This window comes from Oreochromis niloticus, linkage group LG6 (genome assembly GCF_001858045.2).
Source record: "Oreochromis niloticus isolate F11D_XX linkage group LG6, O_niloticus_UMD_NMBU, whole genome shotgun sequence".
Taxonomy (NCBI): Eukaryota; Metazoa; Chordata; class Actinopteri; order Cichliformes; family Cichlidae; genus Oreochromis; species Oreochromis niloticus.
Window position 1 is genome coordinate 39,420,076 of NC_031971.2, and position 25,481 is coordinate 39,445,556.

General features: G+C 42.2%; 1 protein-coding gene across 4 annotated transcripts in view; it reads right to left on the reverse strand.

Moving 5' to 3' along the window:
* LOC100711413 (ras and Rab interactor 2) overlaps positions 1-25,481 on the reverse strand; it is a 38,119-nt gene that overhangs the window by 5,168 nt on the left and 7,470 nt on the right. For 3 of the 4 annotated variants that reach the window (XM_003454619.5, XM_013277136.3, XM_013277137.3), the window contains exons 2-10: positions 22,777-22,912; positions 14,541-14,635; positions 14,005-14,194; positions 13,806-13,923; positions 10,135-10,207; positions 9,433-9,524; positions 4,337-5,725; positions 471-553; positions 148-373 (exon numbers count right to left, since the gene is read on the reverse strand). In XM_003454619.5, the coding sequence (XP_003454667.1) occupies positions 148-373; positions 471-553; positions 4,337-5,725; positions 9,433-9,524; positions 10,135-10,207; positions 13,806-13,923; positions 14,005-14,194; positions 14,541-14,635; positions 22,777-22,845 (2,335 nt within the window). In that variant the 5' untranslated portion in view covers positions 22,846-22,912. Of the gene's footprint in view, positions 1-147; positions 374-470; positions 554-4,336; positions 5,726-9,432; positions 9,525-10,134; positions 10,208-13,805; positions 13,924-14,004; positions 14,195-14,540; positions 14,667-22,776; positions 22,913-25,481 lie in introns of those variants that run through there. The other variant, XM_019359495.2, reaches the window with a different exon arrangement.

The following is a 25,481-nucleotide window of genomic DNA, read 5'->3' on the forward strand; positions in this document are numbered from 1 at the left end:
ATTTTAGTTTTTAGTTTCATTTCAGTTAACTACAATAACCTTGATGGTAGTCGCACAGGTCAGGCAGAGGAAGGAAAGGGAAAAAAATCGCAGCTGTAAACAATCAGAGGAAACTGACAAACTGGGAACAAACGGACTTTTCCATACCTGAGTTATCCTGCATGATGGTGTAGATGAGCTTACACACTCGCAGCAGCAGTGACACCTTCTTCTCGGGGGAATACATCTTCCTCATGTTCAGGAACTTCTGGCGGATTTTCTCAATAGCCACGGCGTCAGGGGGCACGGCACCATCCACCCCGAGCTCCTGGGGCTTTTTGGTCTTGGCCAGGGCCAAGTTCTCCCTCAGCTGCTGCCAAGCTCCACTGCTCACCTGCAGCGAAGAGAGACAATGCATCACTGATATCAGGGAGTCATCTTTAGCAATGCTTATCTCCTCATTTATGAAGACACTTTTCTAAGATCTTCACCTGGAAGTCATGTAAAGCCGTCTCGATGACACTGTTCAGAGGTTTTAAGACACATTTGTGCATGGCCTTCTCCAGCACCTGGTCTGTGGAAGAGGACACACCCACACACAGACAACCGGTTAAGCACCAGACATAATGTAATAATCATTTCTTCGAGTAATCACATAATAAAGTGTGTCACTGCGTGTTGTGCAATGACAAGTTAAATAAAACTGAAACTGTACATTTGCTGTAACTCTTAAGTACACTGCAGTTCCTGGGAACGAATGAGGTGATTTACTGGTTAACCCAAAACCATTGTCACATGTTAATGACAGTCAGCACGCTTCCACAAAGGCAGCTGAGGTCATATTCATCAACCCTGAAACTTGCACAGACTTTTCTCACATTTAACGCTGCACAGTCCTGGACACAGTCCTCACATATGGCTTAAAGTCAGGCTAAGATTAAGTTATCAGGCTTAAATTATCCACCTTAATATCAGAGAGCATCATCTTTAAAGACTTAATGCTTTTAATCTGAAGGATCAGTAATTAAACCCAGATGACATGTGAGAGATCACTGACAATCAGCTCAAAACGAGCATTCAGTCGTCAAACTTACTTTTTATTTTCTTTATTTGCCAAAATCTGTCATACCTGAATGTATTTCTTTCTTTTTATACTATTATACACAAAACTAAGATCTATTCTTGTATTTATTTTTTGGAAATATGGAAATTTGACCCAGTGCACTGTAAATGTATTTCAAGAAATCACATGGAAAATAAAATATCTATATTTTTAAAATAATTTCTACTACATGTTATTTGTATGTCAAAACGAAGACCATACAAAGACATTCACCTTGATTCAGTCAGCTCAACACTTTAGATGTTTCTGTTTTCAGTTGTTTTCTTTATTAGAAAATCGAAATTGAAATTAGAGACCAAGTAGACTAACCCACCCCCACTTCATGCATGTCTGGGACTGTGGGAGGAGAAGCCACAGAGACACGGGGAAAACACAGGGATGGTTTGGCAACAGTGCAAACCACTGCGCCATCATGCTGCCAGAAGGACGTTTAAGACATAAAATGAACAGGAAGTCATTTGAGTATGAGGATGCACAATGTCTGACAGCAGAGAAGGCCCTCAGGCACATGATGCCCTTTACCATCCATCCTGTGATGAAATCATTTACGAGGATGTCAAGCTAGCCCCGATATGTCTCCCTAATGCCAAGGCTCCTCTCACAAAGTTGCCTCCTAACAGGCAGCAGGAGACCAAATCATACTTAACTGTGATTTTCTCCACTAATCACAGCAGCATGATTTACTTTGATTAGTCGGGATAACAAAAAACCTCAAGCTGGTTGAATATTCCCTTTATTTGCTACAGTTTAGTGTTTTTTGGCTCTTTTTTATGTGTAAGAACAGATTATGTGAACATGTGGGCTAATGGGAAACATTAGCTAACTTAAAACTAAAAAGCAGAAAAAGGTAAATCATCTGAACAAGGATCAACGCGTGCTGTTCAAAGCTGAAGCCACAAAATGAGTAAATAAACTAAACTTTAGAGTCTGACATTCAAACACTGGTTGTATCAGATAGATTAACGTTATCAGAGCCATAAACATGTAAAGAGTGACTGACCTTGAGTGTGAGCTTTAAGCATTCTGGTCATATACCAACCTGGACGTGAGTGTAAATACAATGGCTCCATCTGTACCTCTGACCCACGTACCCGGGCTTCAAACCATTTCCTCAACTATGCCCAGCATGCTGCATTTCACACAATCGTGTGCTGTTGTTCACTGACAGCGAGTATTCATGCAGCACAGGCAACCCCAGCCTCCAGGCGCTGTTTATGCCAGACTTATGCAATGATTTACGCAGAACAAAGTACAGTGCATGCACGCACAGGAATCCTGTTCTTATGAAGAATTGGTATTCTTTTTTGCTTTCATTGTCAGCCACAGAAGTACAGGATGACTGTGCTCCACCTAAGCTACCTCCCAATTATCCCGCTCACTCTGTACGAGAGTGCTGTGGGTCACCTGAGGCAAGGGCTTGGCGAGTCCTTTATTGCAAAATGCTTACAGATATAAATCTAGAGCCATTAAAAAGGAGGCCTTGGATGACTCTGTTAGATCCTCACGTGCACACAAGGACGTGAAGATCTGACCGGGAAGCGACCGTTACATTTTCTGACTTTCTGATTTGTTGTTAGGTTTAATCTCAAAAGCAATTAAATCGAGAGGCAAACAAGTACTGCTACATCTGAAGGAACACCGGAAGCGCATAATAAATATCTCATTTATTGATTTACACCCTGCCTTTCTTCGCCATTCACATTCTCTGTTTACTTATGAACTGGGGTGTGTGCTGCCAGTCTCCCTGTAAGCTAATCATTCTGCTTCTCCCGCTCACGATACTTCAAGTGTTGCACTTGCTAAAATCACTCCAAATTTTGCACTTCAAGCTTTCCTTTTCATTATAAACACAAAAGAGTGAACATTTTGTTCTGCTGCAACATGACCGCACTCCTCGGTATTTCTGTAAACATGCTCGAGAGGCTCGAAGGGTCACCTTAGCTCCACTTCTCCTTTTTTCACAGTTATGTGTGAGTGTAACATGACATCAGGCGGACTGTTGGCTCTCAGCTTGGACTTTTTATTCTAACAGCAGACAAACATGGGTGTAATCTGAGCCACTTTATGCTCACTGATGTTTCAGTTCCGGTGCTCATAAATGTTCCAGCAGGCTGGATGTGGCTCAGACGTCCTGAGCTGGGTTACAGCAAGTATTATGGGTGTTAGACTTGGACAAAACTCACAACACGCCTCATTTGGCTCATATAAGGTGGATGTGGTGCTAAGTTTAGGCAGCCAGACTCATCCTGATGCAACGGTGTCACTCAAGGCCAAATGTGGCTCACAGGAAACTGAAGATGTGGGCCACATTTGGGCCAATGACTAGTTAAAGCCTATTGTCACACTCCAGTTTGTAGATTTCCCTTTTGCAAACTATTGGATCGAAGTGTGCCTGCTGTATTAAACATGTTTACATTAGTTCTCCTCTCCAAAGGGAACCTTTGTGAGCGCGAGATTGTTTATGTGCGGTCTGTTAGGACAATCAGAAAGGATCATTTCTCTGTCCCTGAACAAGGCTTTGCTGTTATTGTTTACAATGAACAAGGGGATGTGAGATGTGTGCAAAGACATGCTCACATATTCATGCAAAGCTAGTGCACAATAATCTGATCAGAATGAAGCGTCCCTTTCAGAGAGTTTTCCATATGTGCAAACTATTTTTTCATAAGTTCTGACATCATTGAGAAAGCAACACTTTTAAAAATATATCCTGCAGGACCTGATGGATCCTAACAGGAGCAGCAGTATTATGAATGAAATGAAGGCATACGAGGGTACCTTCTGACACAATTCTGTAGCCTAGAGTCCTGACATTTAATAAGACCCACACTAAGTTAAATATATACTTGAAAGCAACACTTGCCCTTCAAAGTCAAACTCAACTACAGTGTGAGATTATGCCGACAAACACAGGCCAGGAATATATCACTAGGGCACAGCACGCTGGCATGTCTGTAATTCAACACTGCTAATGAGGCACACTAATATGGAAAGTTCGACGACACAATGCAAGGCTTCAGCACTGTCGATGAATTTCGTGATTTTGAAACCCTCTGAATCACTAATGGCCCACTATATCTGGAATGTGAACATGTAGAGATCTGAAAGCTGTCAGATATATGACAAAAACATCACACATGCCCACGCATGCACCCACACAAAGATGTTTTACAAAGTCAGGACAAGCAGCCCATACTGCAAATCTCCAACTCACATTTCACTTTAAACACTTACCAATCTGGTCCTCAGGTATGAGGGACTCAATAGGAGGGTCGAGCTCAGAGCTCTGGCGCAGGTAAGCCTTCATCTGTGTCATAAACTGCCTGAGAGTCTGCAGAAAATCCATCCCTGATGTGTGACAGCTTCGATTCTCCTGAACGAAGCCGATGTAGTCCTGAACCAGGGAGCCAAAGTACGAGCTTTTGTCCCTGGACAGCTCAGCGATCCTTTTCACCGTCCGCCTCTCCGGGGTCATGAGCGAGCTGAGCATGCCGCTGACCTTACTGAAGCGCCCCTTCAAGGCCCTGGGAAGGATGAAGGAACTACCGCTTATGCTCACGCCGACCCTTCGGCTCCGGGCTCTGAAGGATGGACGGAGGCGCATTTCTAAGTCTGTCTCCATACCAACTCCGTAGTCCTCCTCCTCTTCTTCCCCATCGTCATCGTCCTCACTGCTGTCCTCCACTGGGTCTTGGTGATTTAGGTGTAATGATGGGGTAGGGGTCAGGCCCAGGGAGAATCCAGGAGACTGGGAGTATTCCAGTGAGTCGGAGGAAGAAGTAGACATGCTCATGTCGCTGAGTCGCTGGTTTCCCCTCTCATTTGGACCGGACGGACTCTCAGTGTTGTTCTCCAGATCCGCAGGGGTGGCAGATGGAGGCTGGCAGGATGGCAGTTTGGCACGAGACAGGGCCTTGGCGATGGTCTCATCATCCAGGGCAATGTGGCAGCGGTGAGATTCCAAATCCGGCTTCTTTGGCCTCGGAGGCGGTGGGTTTGAAGGTACGGGAATTGGTGAGCTGGCACTTTTGGACGATCCGCTGTGCTTGGTGCCCATCGAAGGTCGAGCGGGTGCTGGGCGCTTATTTGAGGATTGGTGCTGCCTTGTAATTACAGCCTCTGGCATGCTCTTTGGTCTGGTGGTAGCTGCTGGAGGTCCAGGTGGAGGTGGGGCAGGACGCCGGCGTGGCATCGAGCGTGGCGGCGGGGGGCGAGGGGGCCGCGATTTGCTGTTTGGTTTGATTTTGTGCACGTGTGACTCACTGCTTTGGATGCCAGTTAAAGGCTTTGATTCCTCTGCATTCTCCAGGTTGGACTCGACAGCCTTTGAAGGCGGATCCTCCTCAGAGCTGCTGCGGCGGTGCGGATGGGTTTGGAGAAAGAGCGGGCTAACGAAGCACAGAGGACCGCTGGAATGTCTTCTCTCTAGGTGAAAGTTAGGTGGAGGTGCATGGGATTGTAAGGTTGCCGGTGCGCTGTCACAGTGAGCCCTGGTGTGTCTCTGCTGTGACCCCTCGACCTCGCTGTTCCTGTTGGTCCGCTGGGGGCTGAGGGTCCGGCTCAGAGGGCGACAGGGACGGGGGGAGGTGTGCCGCTGACTGCACAGGGCAGAGTCCCAGAAACCTGTAACACACAGACGTAAAGAAACCGTCAGAGGCAAACATTAACCAGCGTCTCCTAAGACGACTCAAAACTCCCACAGACAATAAATCCTCAGAGCAGCCGGTGTGTTCAAATTAAAGCAGCAGCAGGTTCTCACCACTAACTTTGTTTGTTCCCTTTAAGTTTTCAAAGTTTTGTCCGTCTTTCCTGCTCGTTTGTCGTCTAGAAGCGTTCTATATTCAGCCCGTGCCTCTCTGCTCTGATTCACTGGATGCCGACACACACCCAGAGAGAGGGAGCCACACACGCTAATCACACAGTGGGAGGGCACTAAAAACTCCACATAGCGCACAGTCCCTCCACCCCTTTCTTCCTGCTCTGCATTTCCTTGTCGCTCTGAGTAGATTCAGTATCAGTCTTCTTTCTTTCTTTCTAATATCTAGTGTTAAATTTAAAGTCTGTGAATCTCATTTGAACAACTTTCTTCTTCTGTTTCTTTCATTACACTGACAGTGCATAAACATGCCATGGGAGTGGAGGAAATGTTCTCTCACTCCACTGAATCATCCCTTTGTTTTCCAGCTGCTTGGCAAGACAGACCTCATTCTAACACAGCCTGCTGCGAGAACAACTACAAAATAAAGCATCTGTGGAATCCCATCATAAACACATGGCTACAGCATAAACGTTTAACCACCCTTTAACTTAAAAATGGAAACAAACTCAGGGGAAATGAAGAAGCAGCTCCAGCTTCTAGGTCAGTTTCATATGTCCTGTAATCCTTTGGTGTCTGGGGACTGAAATCTGCCTGTGGGATTCTTGCTGGTCCATGTGAGCAATGAGCACCTGACACTGTGGTGTGTGTCTGCAGAGCAACCCAACAGCAAGCAAACCAACCTGAATAAACACCACAAGTAAAACTGACTGACTGTGGGCTGAGCGCAGTTCCCCTTTATCCAAGTAAAGACGTGCACTTTACAGTGCCGAAAACAGACTTTCACTTAGCTTAAATACTACGAACGAGACATTTTTTTATACTGAGCAAAGCTCAGCACATTAAAACCACAGGTTTTTTTTTTTTAGGTATAAATAAATTCATTAATTTAATGCAGACGTTTATTTACACATATAAGATTAGTGACAATAATAACCTCATCACTTCATGCATACACGAACTAACACAATATAAGAAAAGTGAGGAACGTTCTTATTGTGAAATATCCATGCAGGAAGTCTTTAGAGTCTTTTGTCTGCACCATAGACTGTATATAAATGATGGATGAAGTGACAGTGATGTAACCCATGCTGCTGCCATGTTTTTTTAGAGCCAGTAAATACCATCTTCAGGTGAGAGGGTGTTAAATTATGAGCTACATAAACGGTCCACTTACAATGCACAATGCTAATGTGCTGATGAGTGCTGTGTGACAAACTAATAAAACATGAATTTCTAACAACTACAAATTCCACTAACCAAACAAACCACAAACCAAACCCAGAAGTCCCAACTTGGTCTGCAACAATTTTTAGGTAGGTGTTAAAAAGTGAACTTTGTGTCTGTCTGCTGTTTTAATGATGATGTCAGCAATGCTAACATGCATTTTTTAGAGCGGTATCTCACTTTGCAATGAGCAGCAGTAATCTGTAGTATTTTGCCTTCTTGGAACCTTCTAAATGAAAAGTTAATGGCTAAGCTGAGATGACCAAACTCATAGCACTGCTAAGAAAAGTCATGCCGATAGGGAGAATAAGAGGCTCAGCCCTATCCTCATGAGAGATAAACTGATTCATGGGAGACAAATGAGGCGCAAGATAAGTTTTGTGTCTTTGTTGTTTCCCTTACATGTGCGTGGCCAGAGTCCACAACGGTCTGCTGTTTGTCTTTAAATAGAAGCAGTCCAATGACGAAGGGGAGTTTCCCTCAATGACACGATAATCTTGCAAATCCGGCATTAAAGAAACTGGCTAACACTTAAAGGTTGTTTCGACCACTGCGCTTCATCACAAAGTAACTCTGCACACTTCCACCCACATCCATTCATAGAAGACTGTGCAAAAACAATGATAGCGTTTCATCTTGGTGATGCTGCGCGTATTATGTTAGCACTCGTGCTTGCAAGCCTTTTGTGTTTTTATACAGGTCTGAATGCAGCGCGATGGCATGTGTGTGCTCAGACAGCAGTTGGCCTTCTGTAGCTTTCCACTCGCCACTCCCTTCTCTCCCTCAGTCAGGGGTGAGTTATGTCGTAGGCTTCTGCTGACTCACCCGCAGTTTCACAGGGCCTGAGTTTAGAATAACTCGGAGCGAAGTGAGTAAATCTGCTGAAACCCGACCAGGATAGTCAGTGTGAGGGAAAACAAGCACGAACACTGACCTTTTTATCTTTGCTTTGTTTGCCCGCCTGCACTTTACAGATCAGTAACCAGGTAATATTACAATTTCCAGCGGATACATTGAGCAAAAACTTAAACTGGAAAGCAAATTTTAAAGATTTGGAAACCAAATGAGCAGTCTGAGTTTACCGCACTAAGATTTAAAAGCAGCCTTTGCTTAAAGCCCTCCTCTAGTTTACAAGTGAAAAATAATAGCACTAAAAAAACAGTACCTATGCAGTGATTTGTACTCTGTTTGAGCACTCGGGCAATAGTTTCTTCCTGTCAGGACAAAGCTGAAGGAAACTGATTAGCCTAGCAATTGGAAAAAGGGAGAAGAAATCATAACAATTTGAATTTTTAAAAAAAACAATGTATCAGTTTGCCTAGCACGTTTAATATAAGGGATAGAAAACACTATATTAGCATGACCCTTAGATCCTAAAGACACTATCAAACATGGGTGTGAAAAGTGAAGCCAATGCAGAAGAGACAAGGTAATCCTATCTAATGGGGTTGACTTGAAAAAAGTCCTCCGGTCCTTAAAAACACTACATTGCTAAAGGTTTTTACTCATCTATCCAAACACAGCTGTATGAAAATCAAGCACCGACAGAAAGGGTTGCTCTCAGGAGCTCGGTGAATTCCCGCATGGTGCTGTGATACTCTTTAAGCACTTTCTCTGAGACTTTATGGGCTCAGTCACTCATTTGAGGTCATATTGAATGAACATTAAGTCCCATTTGCTGCGGCGAGATTTCGCAGGTCTTTCCTTCCTACTGCTGTCAGACTCTACAACATGATCTCTGCAGATGACCACACATGTGCAGACAGACACACACACACATCCAATACACAACAATAACTTTCGCCCTGTCTCCCTTATGTGCAATAGTACCAAGTGCAATTTCCCAATATAGCAAAGTATTTTATTCTATTTTGTATAGTATGTTATTCTGTTGTATCTTATTCTATTGGGGTTTTTTTTTACATTTTTTCTTAATTTTTACTGTTCTTAACTTGTACTTTTTGCTGTGACCAAAAATTTTCCCACATGCGGGACCAATAAAGGTTTATCTTATCATCCAGGTTATAGATGATTCAGATCATCCCTCCATCAATATGTCTGCTTTCAAACACACCGTGATATAAAGGCTCATTTCGAGGCTTCATAACAGGACTTCAATAATCAGCAGCTGGTGTCACGATAGCTACATAACGACATTATTAAGATATACTAGGTAGAATTTACCATGAATTAAGTGCAGACAACTTGGAGAGAAACTTGTTAAATATCCAACATGTTCGTTTAGGATGTGAGTTTACAAAGCAGTGATAATGTTAAATGAGGCTACCTGCTCCAAGCTGAGCCACCTCCTCCAGCTCTTTCTGGGTCTTGGCTGAAGCTATGGCCTCTGGAAGTTTGAGTGTGAATGGCAGGATATCTCTAATGAGAAAAAAATAAAATAAAATGTGTTAAAGCAGAAGACAGGAGAAACATAGGAGTTGAAGTAGCCGTCGAATTAAGGCTCAGTCATGAAAGAAACGTGCACGCGTGACAGATTTATGTTTATCCATCGTCCTTGTTTGACATGAAATCCTGGAACAAAAGTGATGACACCTCAAGTCTGGTTGGCAAAACACGACCCAAACACGGTCATACAGAGAAGTGCCTTCATAACACACCCTTGGTTTTCCACTGCGCTACATTAACGCCACTTTACTACAGCGCTACAGATTTACTACACACACCGTGCTCAGACTTTATAAAGCAAACACGCAGCTGAAGACAATATCTAAAGACAATTTTGTGTCCATTTAATTCTCTGCTTTGTTGTGTCTGGTATTTCTTTAAGCTCAACTATTTCCTGTGTCTGTCTGTGTTGCCCCAGCTGGCACGATATAAAACAAGAAGCGAAAGCCGTGAGCACTGAGAGCGGACTGCTTACTCGACATTATTCTCATCCATTAATTTTCCATGCTTGAATCATCACAAAGCAACAGCAGCTCGAGGAAAGAAAACCAAACAAGGAAACTGCGTTAGGTCGGGTATTTACCTGCTGATACAGTAAAAGGCCACGAGTCGGAACAGGTCTGCAAAGCTGATCCCAGATCCATCGAGAGAAAAGGCTGTAGGCAGATGAAATTTACAAAGATCTCATCAGATTTCACACACAGGAAGTTAATGACATGCAGTGCAAAAGTTCACCGAGGGCTTTCTCGCCTAATCAGCATTTTTTCAGGCTTGTTTATACTGATGAGATGGCACTTGTGTCAGAAGAATTAAATAAATGAGCCCAACAATTCAACTCAAAGAAAAAAAAAGTTCTCAAAGGATAAATTAAAACGACATGACTGCAACATTTCCAGACCACCTTCGTCAGTTAGTCAGGGTTTCTCCTCTTCACTGACTCCAGGTACAAACTGCACATGCCCACTTCTCCGCCACTTCTGGAAGAACAGGTCAATAACCCAGAAGTGCAACAAGTTTTACAAGTTCTCTTATCTCCTCCGGTTATTTTCCCTCTTCTGAACTGGCAGTTATAACACCAGGTCAGGGTGTCGAGTTCCCTCACTCTCCTCACGCCACATAACATATGAGGATATAAACATGCCATCTTGTGTTCTGATTGCTGAAGACAAAGAGACTCTTGCGTGAATCTGTGGTGAGAAATAATAAAATGTGTCAATAACTTTAGTGATCACTGACTGTTCTTGGCGTACGTATAAAGCTGGTGCGTTCGGTTTTTGGTGCGACGTTTTCATCATAGATGTACATAAAAATGGATTACATCACCCAGTGGTTTGTGACGTCTCTTTGTGAAACCTTCAACAGTGCAAACATCATGAGTGCAGGGCGGATGGGACACATGTATGATGTTAGCAGGCTAGTTTTGTCCATAAAAGCATACAGATCAACAGTCTTTCCTGAGTTTCAAGTTTTATTGAATACAATATGATGTTCATGCTATAAATGAAGGTCACCGAGTTCAAAGGTACACCTGCTGTGAGCACACTTCTGTTTCACAGTGAGATCTGCATCATATCTGGCTACACAACGCTAAGGTGGCCATGGCCAAAAAGCTCGAGGCGTCAAGAATGAGACTTTACAAAACAGCAGGTGATGTCACGATGACGACCTCAGATCATGAGTTCTGATGAGTTTGATAATTTTCTCATTATTATTTTTTATTTCTAGTATTTAGATTTCTAGCATCTGAAATTAGACCACAAAATAACTCAACATCTACATAAACTGACACAAAATCTGGGACAGTGGATCGTTCCAGGTTTCAAGTTGAGATATCCTCAACAACTGTTGAATGGATGTCATAAACCTAAGAGTTCAAATCTCTCTTAGGTGATTGTTCTCACCTCATTTGAGACTTCTTGGCTCTCTTATATACATTTAGAGAAGTGGCTTTGAGCTTTTAGTTTCCATACAGTCACATACAAAGACAGAAGTTACTCTTGTCATTATGTGCACAGGCAGAGTTTCACAAAGAAACCTTTTCTGAAGTTGTATTTATATATATACATAATTAAAAGCTTTTAAGTTCACTTCAAACAGCGTGTACAGGGCTAGCTTGACGAGGCACGCCAACTATGGAGCAGCTAGAAGAAAAAAATCCACAGCAGGCCAAAGGCACAATCCCATCTGTGCTGTCGTTTCAGCAGGGAAAATCCACAGCTGGTATGTCGTCACTTCTTGGCAGTGTTGCAGCTCAATGACTAATGCTTAGCTTACATGCAACTGATTTACTTTAATATCCCTGACGCTAATGTTACAATTAAAAAATGACTGTTTCACAGTTCAATAAAACTTCCATGAAACATAAGGAAGAACCACAACAAGCAGTGAACGGTCACAACTGCAAAGAGCTTTAGATGAAAGATCTCAGCACAGGTATGCTGCGCAAGCAAACGGGTGACGAAAATCATGGCCTGCTGTGCGTGTTTCCTGAAGATAAGTACTATAATTGCTCCTACTTAAACAGAAGCATGCGTATGTTGTGTTTCTCACATGGGAAACCCTCAGGGCACAAGTTAAATCTAGACGAAAGGTTCATTTCAGCTGTCAGTTTGTATGTAAAACCCACATTTCCAGTATCACCAGTCAAGCCTGATAGGGCTGGCTCCCTCAGCAGTTGTAGTATGGACACTATCTAAGAGCAAAAACGGTCATATGATGAGTTTGGAGATCTAAGTTGAAGCACTGTCAGAGGAAATGTGTTAAATAGTAAAAATATAATATAAAATATTGGATTTGTTTTTAATGTAACAACATTTTGGCTTCATTAACGTCACTGGATGCTCTGCTCTATTTCCTAGTCTGCTCCCATCTCACTTCCTGACCTGTGTTCACCAAAAATCACAGGAAGTTATAGTTTTTGGTTGATTCTGTGTATCCTGTCTGGGTTTACAGCTCCTTCTGCCTGGAATCAGCTGCGCAGCTCTTCTACTTCTGACTGAACTGCTGCCTGCCTTGAACTGGACACTGCAGGGAAGTTTTCTTTTAACTTCAAGTGTCTTATGTTCTCGTGCAACATTTAATGTCTTTGGCTCTTTGTTTACTTGCGACTCATTCTTTGATTTATCCGGATGACTAAATGCTAACTATAGGAATTAAATCCTCATATAAGCAAGTCTTGTAACTTGGGAAGTTGGCATGAATGCAGGCGGTTATTTTTAAGCCTCAAACTAAGTGAATGGGAGAGAGTCACAGCTTTAATTTCATTGGTCAGTGGGACATAAAACTGGCCTGACTCACCAGACAAATCCAATTAAAAAAATAAGTAATCAAAACAAAAAAACAAAACCTGCGTTCAACCAAAATAAGGTTTAAAACAGTCGTTCAGCTTTATGCAACGATATGATTGGCTCCTGACAGGGGCGTAATTTCCAGGGGGGTTGGGGGGGGGGGTTATGACCCCCCCAATAATCAGACCCAACCAATATACCCCCCCCCCATTTTCTTTACTCATTTCAGGTATTACCAGCAAAATAGTTACATGTTTAACCATCTGGGAATTTACCCAGATTTATTTATTTATTTAGACAGAGATCTTCACCCCCCCAATGTTCAGCACAAAGTTATGGTGATGGCTCCTGAGTTTCCCAAGTTAGCTGTTGAAAGCCTCTTTGGGGCAACTGCTAATTTTGTCATCAAAGAATTCTCAAAAATATTTATATTCCTGATTGTTTGGGCCGTCTCTCTCTGCTGGGTGCCACTTTAGTGAGCAGTGGGTGAGCAGGTGGGGCAAGCGGCCTGGTTTCTGCGCATCTTTCTCCTCACTTTCCCGTCTGTCTTCACTGCTTCACTAAAGGCAAAAATGATGGTGTAATAATTTTTCTTGATCAGTTACATTTAAAAAGAAAACAAAACTACAATAGTACACAATGTAACATACAAATGTGGGGCAAACTGACTCAGTCATAATCTCAATTCTCGTTTTAGTGTGAGTTTATTTCTGGGCATCATTTGCAGAGGTGGACAGGAAATGGCTTATTTAAGTCTTTGACCCAGAGGACAGCGTGACTGCAGAGGCGGCTGTGGTCGAACGAGATGTGTTCAAAGGACCAAAGAAACTGAAAGACTCGTTTTAGCCGTCTGACTCATCTCTGCCATCAGAGCTTTTTGAGAAGTGCTTTAAGAGAATGCAAATAATGACTCTGACGTCTAGCAGAAAGTGCTTTTTAGTTAAAGGTAGTCAAACATGTCACTTACTGTACTGACTCTCTCTGACAGGGAAGTGGCTGATAGGAGTTCCTGATTCCTGATCCTCCTGCAGACGCACGGAGAGGACCTTTCTTTGCAGAACGACAGACTTCCTCACCAAAAACACCTGCACCGCAAAATAAAATGTTTGGAAAGACTTTCAAAGGAGACACGTTAACATCTGCATCCCAGGATGTGACCTCCTCACCCCTGGTGGCTGTTTGAGCAGTATGCGGCTGGCCTCCTCTTCGCTGACCCCCAGCAGCAGCCACGCCGGGTGGGTTTGAGTCAGCCTGTCCCACACGCTCATCCTCCTCCGCAAGGAGTCGTACCCAGAATCCCTTTCACCCACCAGCCCACCACAGTGGCGAGCCTGCAGGTACACACCGCTCTCCAGCCTGCCACAGAGAGAAGGAGTTAAACACTTTTGCCACCTGCTGGTTGTTTGTATGTTTTTTATATGTTTCACTTTAAACTGTGAATAACTAAACCAACACTCAGCAAGTCAGTTTCCTCCTAACCAAAAATTAACCTAGAATTAATAAAATAAGTCAATGCCTAGTTTTCCTCCTAGTATATAAAAAGAAAATAAACATTTTTCAGACTGTTTTCAAGTCCTCCACATCATCTAATTACAAATTTATTATAAAATCCAAATGGATAGAATAAGCACATGAAAACAGAAAGATATGTGTCATAAAGTCTGGAATAAAATATGTGATCGCGTATAGAAAACAGTCTCACCCTTTTAGCTCCACAGGATCCTTGTCCACAGCATGAGAGTCCTGAACCATCTCCTTCTTCAGCTCTCCGATCTCCAACGCAAATGTGTCAATCAGCTAGGAAGAGACAGAGTGAGAGGCTTTGACTCTGGAGGGAGCGTGAAAAGGAGAAGAGGAAGGACGATGTAAATGAAACATAAATTATGAAACTTAAAACTGAGCCTGAGACTGAACTAGACTGGACTGGAGAAACTGTTACTCATTTTCCGGTGTAGACCTCATTTCCTGTTGGAAGGAAACAGACACAAAGCACAGAGTGAAAAAAAAAAGAGGGAAAATTTCCCCTAATCCTCCTGCAGATAACAAACTGCTGCCCAAACTGAAAATGCTGTTTCTAATTCGGACAGGAAGTCTTCAAAGAGTCATCTGTGACAGGCAGTGTTGTTTTCAGGTCGGCAGAGATAAGGCTTATCATCACTGTCATTCAAATCTAGGTCTGTGCTGCATTTAGTTTGGAATATTTTAGGATTCGAGCAGTGATGACATGGATCATACGGAGTCGGTTTTACAATCCTGGAAAAAAAAGAACAAAGAAAACAAAAACCTGCTCGGTTTATGAAATGATTGGAGACATGTAGATTTTGTTGTCCCTGACCGTAATCCCCCAAAAATTAAAGCAGCCATGGTAACATGTACAGGCAGTTAATTTGAAGCTCCAGTCTAAATGAATGGGCTTGAATGAGAGGGCCATAACATTAACAACAAGAAAAAAAAAACCTCTAAGTTTGCAACTGTGACTTCTCCTCGCTTTCATTTAGTTATACTTCCACTACAATTATTACAATTACATCACTTTGATGCTATTCTCCTGCAGATTTGGGTGTTAGGAGGTGGTATGCTGCCATGTTTTGTAACGTGTAATTTCCATGTAATCAAATTGCTTAAAGTCCGGATTTTGTTGCTTTGTAAATGTAAAGTGTTCAATTTAATGGAATAAGGTCAAATGAAAGTGACTAAACAAACCTCTCATTTTAAATATTTCACTTGTATTTTACTTCTAATGTTACGAGGGTCAAGAGTCATTTTTTTGGGTGTGTGTGGGTTTCTGTGACGTGTTGTCTTAAGTCTGTTTCTGTTCCTTTCTTTAAACTCCTGAAATGAAACCGCGAGACTTTTTGACAGACAACCGGATTCTCTGTATCGGACTTCCTGCTTTCCTCAAAAAACAAACAAAAACAAAAAAACGTGGACCCAGCGCAGACTGGAAACTTGCTTCTGTGACACCTTTGAAAAAGGTGAGTGGAATCGCAGACATGACCTCGAGTGGGCACAGTGAGCTCTGGTGACCAGCACAGGGCGACTCCTGTAGTTGTTCAAAAGACAAAACGACCCCCGAGTCTGTTGAACGGCGCCCTCAGTGAACACCTCCTGGTGAGCTTGAACTGTTTGTTGATGGTCTGTACAGGTGAGCAGTGTCTGATCAGGCCTTTTTCATGACATGTGGCTTCAAAGATGGTAACAGTAACAGAATCCTCACCTCGCTTCAAAAATAAAACTTTGGCTCATCTGGATCAAATATGGTCTCTACTGGCTCCAAAAACTCGACAGTGGTAAATAAGTCGGCTGAAACTTCAAAATGTGAATACTTCCATCTTTTAGACACAGTGTACGAGGTCTGCTCAGATTTCCAGATGTTTATTTATGATCGATATCGATATTTCCCAGAGAAAAGCAGCCCAAACTGAATCTAAAAATAATCAAATAATCAGTAACGTATCATTTGCGTACGTTTAGGTTTGACCTTGTTTCACTGTGCTTCACCCATAGTTCATGTACATCTTTCTCTCCAAGCTGTGACTCACTTCCACAGTAAGCTGGTAAAATCAGAGGAACCAGCAACAAAAACTGTTGCAACTTCCTTTTATTTTAAAGCAAACGTGTGCCCCTCTCACCCCACACATCGTCTCTGAGTCGTCTGCATTCGGTTAAAATGCATAAAAACACATTCTGGCAAAATTAATTCCTGTATCAGAACAACTGCGTGCAATTTACTCCACAATGTACTGGAGCTGAAAACTGTTTGGCTGCATAAAAATGTAATTGATTTCATGTTGTCTTTTTTTCACTGCAATTTCCACATTCCCTCATTGCACATTTTAGAGAACTCCCAGGGGTTCAGAGCCTCCTCATCGTATCAGAGCAGATGTTGAAATCTGGATGCTTTTCACTGATTATCTGGGTCAAACAGTTCAAGCAGGGCTGCTTCTGAAAGCCTACAGTACTTATCTTCCTGTTATTCTATGTTAAAATGCAACATTTAGGGAAAATATGTCAACAGGATGTGTATCATCACAGAAACGGCACTTTTATAAAGATTTTATGAACTAGTGCGCTCATTATACATTTTAACCAGCAGGGGGCATCCTTCCCCTTCCTTCTCTTCACTAAACTGGGCTCCTGGCCAGACCACAGCCACCACAGGACCTTCAACCCCCCCCTCACAGGACCAAGTGGAGCCAGCTCTGTAAAAGCCACAGACTCCCACAGCTTTGCATCAGGTCAAAACTCTGTTACACAACACGAGCCGATCCCCAGTGAAACTGCAGCGCCGAACAACTAATATGTCGAACCCAGAGAAGGAGTACTCAGCTGGAGCCTGGGTGAAGACAGAGGCTGACCAAAGCTGGAGAAACAACCAAGGATTTCATGCTTCAAAGCATCATTTTTCAATCAAGAAATGTAGAAGTAGAAGCTAGAAAATAGCAAAGTGGCAGTTTAAACAGCATGAACCTTTAATTAGCACTGGTAATCCCAGAAAGGAAAACATTTGCTCTCATGTTTCATCCTTCTAAAGAACTAACGAGCGATCTCTCATGCTGCTGACAAAGATTACACCACTTCACCGCATTGTTTACAGTGTTCCCGATGATAGATCCAGATGAAATTCAGGCCACTAAACCAACTCGGAGACAAAAACAAAGCCAGCAGCTCCCTCTGCCAGAGCGCCGGGGTCACATGGATGAGCGCCAAGTTGTTTCAGGTGTGTAGTGTTACCTGGCATCATCAGCTGCAGGAAAATATAATGTATTCCACGTCATGAGATGATCTGAGTTTCTATTAGCCAAAAGATGACTTGGGAGGGAGTAAAACACACCATATGTTTGTTGTTGGAAACGGTTTCCAGTTATAATGCGCAAAATGTTATAAGGCCAGGGGGCATCAGATAATAAAGTTGGAATTTGTCAGGCTGGTGTTGGACAGTAGCAGGTTAAAAGTTTCCCGTTCATCTTTGTAGTTAAAGTCAGAGTCAAGTCAACTTTAACAAGTCTTAGAGCATACGTGAGTGTGGCATCAGTCTTCTTATCCTAATGTCAGCAAAAACCTTCTAGCCTTTAAAACGGTTTCCATGTTACAGAATCATACATGAACTTTTTTCTCTGCAGAGCCTCATATCCAGCGTTTATCCAGTGATGGAAAGAAGGAGAAACAGTAGTTATTACATATTGTTGAGACAAGCATTGAATTATATGAATGCAACAGTAGAAAGTGAGCCAGAAGAGCAGACATGGGAAATTCCTGAACGATAAAACGAAGGTCAGTGAGCACGAGCGCTGCTGAGTGACTGGATCTGGGCAGAGAGCCTCATGGAGCGCTAATGATGATACCCACACAGGCCTTATTTCACACTGATGACCTTCAGAGAAACATCACCGACATCCATAAAAAAGCACTCACTGACTTATACAGAGCTTTATAATCAGGGTTTATTTCCATTCATTATAGTTTATTCTTAACAACACAGGTATGCAGAGCAAACGCAGACTGAAGCAGCGCTCAGTTATTTTGAGCGCTCAAACACAGCTCCTTCAGCAATGCACGTGTGTGTGTGTGTGTGTGTGTGTGTGTGTGTGTGTGTGTGTGTGTGTGTGTGTGTGTGCGTGCGTGCAGAGGTAATTGATTCACTGCATGAGCTGCTGTTAAAGCCATGGATGGAGTCAACGGGAAACTATGCGTTTGGTTTTGACACACAGACGCATACAGAGCGCTTTCACAGGGTTATTAAAGATGGAAAAAGCTGCAAAGGAAATTAAAAGTGTGACTTTGTTTCTGAGTTTCTGGTCTGGTCTAAAGATGTCTCTTTTACTCATTCCTCTGTGCAGGGCACTGAAATTATCATACAGACTAAATAAACTGAGTTGATGCAATCGGTTCAAGGCTAGTGGGCATCACATAATAAACTTGGAATTTGTCAGGCTGTCGGGATTTGTTACATCACTAACAAATCTTTGTTTTGTTTTTTTAAAAGCCCACATGTTACAAAGCCAGAAAATAATAACGCTTTAGACTTTCTTTTATGTGTGTACTGTAATTTATACACATACATATACTTGAAGTTGTTTGTATCTCAACTCTTTCCTCTTATAAAGATGACATCTGATGACCTCCTTTGTCCCCTATAGGCAAGAAATGACACCTCAGTATGTGTCAAGTTGTGGTTTGACATCCATGAGAATAGTTTCCAGGTTTTCCAAGGATAGCTGCATATGCAGAGACCATCCTCACTAACCTCTGGAGAAACTGCCCAGAACAGAAAAGAACCTCAAGTGTTTCTCCTAGTAGGCTTTCAAGGGGTGCAGAATTAAAGTATAAGTACCATAATGCCAGAGAAATGTGACATGTGTGAAGAAAAAAAATAAAAATAAAATCTAATAATAAAAAGTTTGCATATATAAGGCAGCTTCAGAATCAAATCATAGTGGAGAGATGACCTTGGGCAACAAAAAAAGACTTTACATGAAAAAAAATCTACTTTTCATTAAAAAGAATGTATATAAAAATCTATTTTAGACGACTGACACACACACACACACACACACACACACACACACACACACACACACACAGGTAATGCTGAGAGCCTGTTGTGGTGGTGCAGAGGAGTGCATCACTATATCATCAGCATAAAAATGAAAGTTTGCTGCAGTGAAATTTTGACCAACATTATAAAATGACTAACAGTGGTCTGAGAACACAACCCTGAGGCATTAAGCAAGGTAGAAATGAATCCTTACACATTTGCTCATACAGGTCAGTCATACAGGCCTAGAAACTGCTCATTGACAACCACTGGTCAGCAGAACAGTATTCCCCAACATTCTGGAGCCACGGCACATATTTCACATTTGAAAAATCACACGGCACACCACCAAACAAAAATGTCACAAAAAGCATATTGATCATTTTTCACCGTGCGTCAGGTACAGTGGAATTGGCTCGGTTTGTGCCCAGTATACCTTTTTTGCCTTCTTCTGACCACTACTCATGATTCATCTGGGTTGGAATTTTCTCCAGGACGCTGGACAGATTGACTATTATCTATTGCCATTACCACTGTGGTCTCAAAGCATGACTATTATGCAATTTCTTCCTCCTCTTCTTCTGTTTTACTAGCAGTTGGTAACCCATTTAATTAGAGCAGGTAGCTGTACTGCCCTCTAGTGAAAGAGAATGTAATTGTTCTGCCCGTTACTCGCCTATCGCTTAGAGTACTAATCACGGGGAAGCCAGATAATCTTCCACGGCACACCTGGTCATTTCTCACGGCACACCTATGTGCCACTGCATAGTGATTGGGAAACACTGCGCTAGAAGATCCTGCGGTTTCCAGTAGTTGGAAGCCTGGAAGACGTCCACTTGTCTGCAAACGCTTGCCTAATGTTCTCCAAGCTGTTGTGAAACTGTGACATGGATCGGCTTCAAGTAAAACCTTGCCATAGCAGGACATTCAAAAAGGCACATCTTTTACTGTGAAGGTGAATGTTTTTCATTTCAGGTGTGTGCCACACTTTTTCAAGCTTTGCCACAGTTAGCAGAGTAAATGTTATCAGCTAGCCCGGAAGCAATCATAAGCTGGTTTTTAATGCTGCACCATTTTTGGCACCAATTTCACCTAGCAACAGGCAGTAACTACTCATCACCAGTTGGGAAATACACGTTTTTCCTTAACAACCCATGGTTGCCAGGGAGAAGTCGCTTAATAGTCTCTAGGCCTGTGTGGCTGAGGCTTTAGATGAAGTTAAAGGTCAGTCTCAGAGTAGACAATCAGTCTAAGCCACCTCAAAGCTTAACACTGACCAAGGCTCACACACAAATAAAATGTTTAGGGCACTGAAAGATGAGGAAAGACAGAGGAAATCAGAAGCAGCGAGGAAACAGATTTACTGTCATGTGTTAACTCTCGAGAAATAGATCAGGTCTTTTCATAACACAAGACTACAACATTTGGCACTGCATGAAAAAGTTCTGCTAAATGGTATTTTCACATCTGAGCGACACTTCGAGCAAAAATATGCAACTGATTGCTGAAGAGAAAGAAAACAGAAGAAATTAGGAGAAGATGAAGATGAAAGGGAGAGAGGGAGGAGTGGACAGAGAGGTTTTTATGACTCCTGTGAGTGTGTTTGTCAGGCTGCCAGGAAGAGCAGCTGGTTTTGTTCATTTCCAGAACTTCTTCAATGCATGGCAGAAAGTGAAGGGAAACTGTCAAACACACTGATCCACTTTGATATTTCATCAGTCAACAGTCCATATTTCCTGATTATACGAAGGAAAAGTGCTTAGTCAGAATTAATAATGGTGAGAATTTAAAGTTAAGGTAAAACCTCAGCAGGATAAAGAAATCCCAGTGTGCATAAATCCAAACAGACTCTGATGAGTGCTTTAAAAATACTAATAAAAAAAAAAGTCACGAAGACATTCATGAGTCTGTCTCAAATGTGGTAAGAAGAAAAAAGATTACTGAACAGTAGTATATGAAATTATTTGTGATTGTCAACAGACAAATGTGGCCAATCAAAACTTTTTAAAGATACTACATGCAAGGCCTACATCCTAAGCCTGGAATCTTTCTCAAATCAAACATGCAGATATTCAAGATCATCAGAAACCAGCACCATTGCTGCTGAGCAGCAGGGTGCCAGAAAAAACTGAGCTCCTGCTGGATGAAGACAGAGTAGGAGGAGAGAGGGAAGGTGTGTTTGGTGGCAGGCGAACTTTAAATGCAGAGAAAATGACAGGTAAAGGGAGAGACCTGGCTGATATATGGTTTGGACATGTGCAGAGTAGGGATAGTCAGGGGACACTGGGCGAAGGATGCTGAAGATGGAGCTGCCAGGAAAAGAAAAAGACCACAGAGAAGGTCCCTGGATGTAGTGAAGGAGGACATGAAGGAGTTTGGTGTGACAGAGGAGGTTGCTGGGGTGAGGGTGAGATGGCAGCAGATACTCTGCTGTGGCAACTCGAGAGGAGGAGGAAGAAGAAAAAATGTGATAGCAGTTTAAAACACTCAGAAATATACCCAATTATCAACAGAATAATTATGTTAGTTATGCTGAGCAGTGTGCATGATAACCAGCTGAACAGTTTGTAGCTTAAAGCAAAAAATCTTGTTCACTTTCATGTTTGTATTCCTAAACTCTGCTGGGGCAGCTTTGCATAACTAAATGTTCAACATAAGCCTTCTTTATCTTCATCTCCCATCTGAAACAAGCCGTTTTAACTCCTCCTCTTTAAGACAACTTTCTTCTGATTGGCTGCGCCTTGAAAACAGAAGGTATGAACAGAAGGTGGACGGGCGGACTTTTTGTTTTCACAGCCAACATCTGTGACTATTTATCTGATGTGTTTATACTCCTCTCTGCATTTAATCATTAGTTATTATTAATCTCTGGCTCTCTTCCACAGCATGTCTTTGTCCTGTCTTCCTCCCCCAAACCCAGAACCTGTCACAGCAGATCGCCTGGTTCTTCCTGTTAAAAGGGAGTTTCCCCTCCCCACTGTCGCCAAAGCGCTTGCTCATAGGGGGTCATATGATTGTTGGGTTTTGTCTGTTTTCTTTGTATTATTGTAGGGTGTTTACCTTTCGATATAAAGCACTTTGAGGCAACTGTTGTTGTGATTTGGTGATGTGTAAACAAAGTTGTATTGAAATGAATTGCATGTGTAAATATGTTTCAAATATGAAACAGACATTCATCGTTTCCTGTCCTGATCCGTCCAATCAACCAGTTATCTCGGTTTTCACATCATCCTTAATCTAAATCATCTCAGCTAGAGTTTGTTTGTTCAATTAATCCAAAAGGTTAAAAAAATAGTTTAAATAGTTTCATAAAATTCAACATCTGGCACACAAATGTGATGACTTTTACTTTTCTGCATCTTTGCTCTTCCATGTCTCCACAGAGCTGTCCAGTCCTTACCTTAAAGAAACTGCTGCTCCTGTCTGTGAGTCCGCAGGAAGGATTTCTGGGTTGCGAGCCGGAGGCCATGTTGTCTTCCTGTCAGCAGGACTCGGTCCTTCTTCCCTCTAGGTTAGCGTCTGCCGAGGCTGGAGCTCTGTGGGAGAAAAACATGCTTCACTTCAGACACTTGAGCTGTGGTGCACCCAGAGGAAATTCCAGTTTCGGCCACAGTCGGGGTTACAGTGATGCTCGTCTGCTGGGAATCTCTCCACCCCTCCCCCATCACTCTTTTTTATTTTGGGCTGAACTGCTGTCCTCTGATTACCTGTCTCCACCGTTTCCTCACTGTATCACATTTTCACTCTCTTCATTCCTTCATCCTGTTCTCATGTCCTCATCCCGTCATAATTAATTTTCCATCCCGGACAGCCTCAGTTCCAACACAGCTGCTTTCCTTCCCCACCCATTGAAAATGAATGTCTCCAAATATGAGAAAACGTAAATGTCTGGTGGTTTTTAACTTACATAAAGAGAAAACAGAAACAGGCCTGCACCTTCACATTTTGAAAATCTCTTTTAACCTTTTTTAACCTCAGACAGGAAGTCATTACCCTCACCTCATCACACATTGAGGGGAAGGAAATAAAAAACCAGAGGGGTGACAAATATGACACAGTCCACAGGTTCAGGTCAGGAAAGTGACGACCAGCTCATCCACACTTCATGGTGCCTCAACGAACCCACCCTGGGTTCAATGAAATATTATACAGAACATATCCTGGTGCAACAGTTTGAATAAAACTATGAGTCTTGATGTATTTGTCTGCAGTACTGCTCTGATTCAATTATATTTTTATCAGGTTTTTAAACAGTGATTTATTATATCATATTTACATTTTTATTTTTACTGACTTTTATTTCCTTTAACTTATTAAAACATTTTATTACACGAGCCTTTAACTATCCATCTGTTCATTTTCTACCACTTATCCGGGGCCGAAGCTCAGACCTCCCTCTCCTCAGCCACTTCCTCCAGTTGAGCCGGAGGAACGCGGGCGTTCCCAGGCCAGCCGAGAGATACGATCTCTCCGGCGTGTCCCGAGTCTACCCCAGAGTCTTCTTCTTAGGACACGCTCAGAGCGCCGCACGCAGGACGCATTCCAATCAGATGCCTGACCCACCTCAACTGGCTCTTTTCATGCAACTTTGGAGAGGTGGTGGCCTTTGGGATATTTTTAATCATAAAAATGTTTCCTATCATAAATTTGGAAAACTACAAGTTTACAAAAACAGATCCTTTGTGTTTCAAGGACAATAGAAAGAAGCTTTGTTTTTTTTATGTATTATTCCACCACAGATAACAAACCGGCAGCAGGACGATTTACTGCTGCAAAATATCCTAATGTTACACATCTACAACCCAGAATCATCATTGTTGTTATGCATTAATTTTTAAAATTTGGGTTTTTTGACAGATTTTTAAATATTTATTTTTCTTGTTTTTTAATGACATTTGTCACATTTATTATGCACTGTACATTATGTTGGAACATGTTAAGAAAAGAGTTTTTAGATCAGTTTTCAATGAATTTATGACTCTGCTGTTCATCTACAATGATGGAGGCTATTCCCAGCATCTGTGCAGGATGTCGTGACACTTTAGGGAGGAGCAGTTCAGGTTAAAGCGCAGGTTACGCTGTAAGATTTGCGGCTACAGCGCATCTATACCGCAGATTTAACACAGAACTATAAACTCTATTGTTAGAATATTGTTACATAAAATTTCTTCTGTATAAAATATAATGGGGTCATAAATGAGGTCATCTTAGTCGCTGAAACTGTTTGGTTACTCGACGGTTTTCTTTGGCTGCTCTAACTTGGGAATTTCCAAACTACTGGGATAAATATACTAGTGCAATGGCTCAAGTCCAAGTGCTGTGTTCACATCTTAGTCCTGTGAATCAGCAGCACACATGGCGGCGCCTGTTTCATCACACTGTTTGGACAGGAGACATCTCATCCATCCTTTATATACAGTCTATAGTGGAAATCAGATTTGTTTGCTAAGATGACACAAAAGTTAACAAGGTGATACAACAACAGCTTAATCCATGTAGCCATAAATTTAAAAATGTTACAGCAGAAAGAAAAGCATTCATCAGTTAGTTACATACAGGAAATCGCTCTGCAGTGATTATTTCTGAATCTGGCTTCTGAAGAGACGCCCTTCAGATGTTCTCCGTCTTATTTCAGTGATGATGTTTGAATGCTTCAGTCAGACATGCAAAGATGACCCTGAACCATCTCTTAGTTATGCTGCAACAGGGTTTGGCTGCTGGGGATTTATTACAGCTCTGACAAAACAAGAATAAAATGATTCTAATAACTGAAAGTTAATACTGACTGAGCAATACTTGATAGTTACAGGCTGAATAATCCACAGTGAAGTCAAACAAATGCTGGTTAAGCTTTAATATAAACAGTGCAGAGACTGCACCCATTTCCTGATGTTCTCTAAACAGAACCGATCGTCTGCCTCAGCCATCATGGTTTCATTTTCACAAACAGAAGAAAGTCAGGAGAAACACGCATGACATGAACTTTACTTTCTTTGTCTTCTTCTGCTGTCGATTTGGTAAAAGATGTGATAATAGCAGACGTGTTTCCACAACACAAACCTCTGAGCACCTGATGGATCACAGAGCATGCTGGGTAATGTGGGA